The sequence below is a fragment of the Saprolegnia parasitica genome (assembly GCF_000151545.1).
Source record: "Saprolegnia parasitica CBS 223.65 unplaced genomic scaffold supercont2.106, whole genome shotgun sequence".
Lineage (NCBI taxonomy): Eukaryota > Oomycota > Saprolegniomycetes > Saprolegniales > Saprolegniaceae > Saprolegnia > Saprolegnia parasitica.
Window position 1 is genome coordinate 125,144 of NW_012156500.1, and position 1,952 is coordinate 127,095.

The 1,952-nt window shown below is 60.5% G+C and overlaps 2 protein-coding genes across 2 annotated transcripts; both read left to right on the forward strand.

Moving 5' to 3' along the window:
* Window positions 1-14: 14 nt before the first annotated feature.
* Window positions 15-1,088, forward strand: SPRG_12950 (CAMK/CAMK1 protein kinase; the record flags this gene model as incomplete). The annotated part of the gene is made up of 4 exons (XM_012352776.1): window positions 15-76; window positions 124-337; window positions 386-973; window positions 1,023-1,088. 4 exons carry the CDS (start codon window positions 15-17, stop codon window positions 1,086-1,088), a joined length of 930 nt encoding a protein of 309 aa, XP_012208166.1.
* Window positions 1,089-1,211: 123 nt separating this feature from the next.
* On the forward strand, window positions 1,212-1,855 carry SPRG_12951 (hypothetical protein; the record flags this gene model as incomplete). The annotated part of the gene is made up of 5 exons (XM_012352777.1): window positions 1,212-1,349; window positions 1,406-1,453; window positions 1,500-1,567; window positions 1,616-1,727; window positions 1,814-1,855. Exons 1-5 carry the CDS (start codon window positions 1,233-1,235, stop codon window positions 1,853-1,855), a joined length of 387 nt encoding a protein of 128 aa, XP_012208167.1. The 5' UTR covers window positions 1,212-1,232.
* Window positions 1,856-1,952: the final 97 nt, after the last annotated feature.

A 1,952-nucleotide genomic window follows, 5' to 3' on the forward strand; every position in this document is an offset into this window, starting at 1 on the left:
CGGAGGTCGAGCGCATGGATGACTCGAACGACGACCGTCGCCCGTCTTCTTCCGCGAGCACTACACGCTCGGCAGCGTGCTCGGCGAAGGCAGCACGCGATCGTCAAGAAGGCGCGGTCGCAGGCGACCGGGAAAGCTCTGCGCCGTCAAGATCTTCAAGAAGGAGACGCTCTCGGCGCAGGACGACGCGGATATCCTCTCCGAAGTCCGGATTCTGCGCAAGCTCAACCACCGCAACGTGCTTCGCCTCGTGGACTTTTACTCGGAGCCCAAGTACTACTACCTCGTGACCGAGTACGTCGAGGGCGGCGAGCTCTTTGAGCGGATCGCGCTCATGGTAAGACGCCTGCATCACGTCTCGTATGCAACGAACGCCGCCATGTAGGAGTACTACTCGGAGAAGGAGGCGCGCGACTTGGTCAAGACGCTCCTCGAAGCGATCGCGTACTGCCACAGCGTCGGCGTCGTCCATCGCGACCTCAAGCCCGAGAACATCCTCATGACGTCCAAGGCCGACAACTCGGCCATCAAGATCGCCGACTTTGGCTTCGCCAAGCAGGACACGAACGGCCTCTCGACGACGTGCGGGTCGCCCGAGTACGTCGCGCCCGAGATCATCTCGCGACCGGACGCCACGTACGGCAAGTCGGTCGACATTTGGTCGATTGGCGTCATCACGTACGTGCTGCTGGCGGGCTACACGCCGTTCCACGACCCGAACCAGAACATTTTGTTTGACAACATCGTCAACGGTCGCTTCTACTTTTACGACCCGGACTGGAGCGAGGTGTCGCAGGACGCCAAGGACTTTGTCTCGCGCGCGCTCGAGCTCGATCCCAAGGTGCGGCCCACAGCGCTCGACCTGCTTCAAGACCCGTGGATCGTTGGCCAACACGTCTCGGCGCGTAACCTGGTCAGCGTCATGGAGAAGCTCCCGGATTTCAACAAGTCCCGCCGCAAGTTCAAGGCCGCGGTAGCTCGATCATCGAAACATTTTGATGTCTCACGATCGTCTAAAGTAGGTCCAAGCCACGATGCTCGTCAACCACCTGCGGGCGCGCGACTCGGACGCGTCAAACAACGACTAGCTTCACTTTAACGTCCTTTAACTTGTGTACTCCCTCGTTTTGCATCGCGGGTAGGGTTGTAGCAACAAGTGGCGTGGAATTAGCCATATCAAAACCACCTGATTACGTCAACCGAGTCTCGAATTCGATCGAAGCAGCAGCAGCATGCTCCGCCAACAGGTCGGTCGCCGGTCGAGCCATTGGCGCGTCGTCCAGCTGCAGAAGGCAGCGATGAGTACCGTGCAGATTGGTGGCATCTCGGTGCCCAAGGCCACGCCCAGCGTACGCATCTACCTACGACCTGCAGGACGACCATCAACCACCGTCGCCTCGATTAGGAGCCGCACTTGGTGCCCCGAGGCTTTGTGCCCACCACGTTGTCGCAGGTCGTACAGTCCTTCTCGTCGCAGCGTCAACTCATGGCGCTTCCAGGAGTCGCTACAGCATCTTCGGTGGATGCTGCAGAAAGACGTGCTCCAGCAAGATATGTTCCTTATCGGGTCCGTCGCCGCCGCGTTCTCTGGGCTCATGCGATGATGATGATGTAGCCCGCCCGGGCCGGCGCGCCGCCACCTCGCCTTGCAGTTTGCAGAGCTCTTGCAGCGCGAAGTCGAGTACGTAGCCATTTCGCAGGACACGACCGAGTCCGACCTCAAGCAGGTGCTAGCCTCCACCACCCAATACAATGCAGGCTCATGTCGGCGGGTAGCGTCGAGAGATCTCGGGCGGCGCCGCCATCTTCTCAGACCAAGCGCCTGTCCGCGCTGCCATGCACGGCCGCCTTCTGATCCTCGACGGTACGATACGCCGCTCCATCCCACAAGATCGTCAACTCTATGCGCGCAGGCCTCGAGAAGGCCGAGCGCAACGTCCTCCCGACACTCA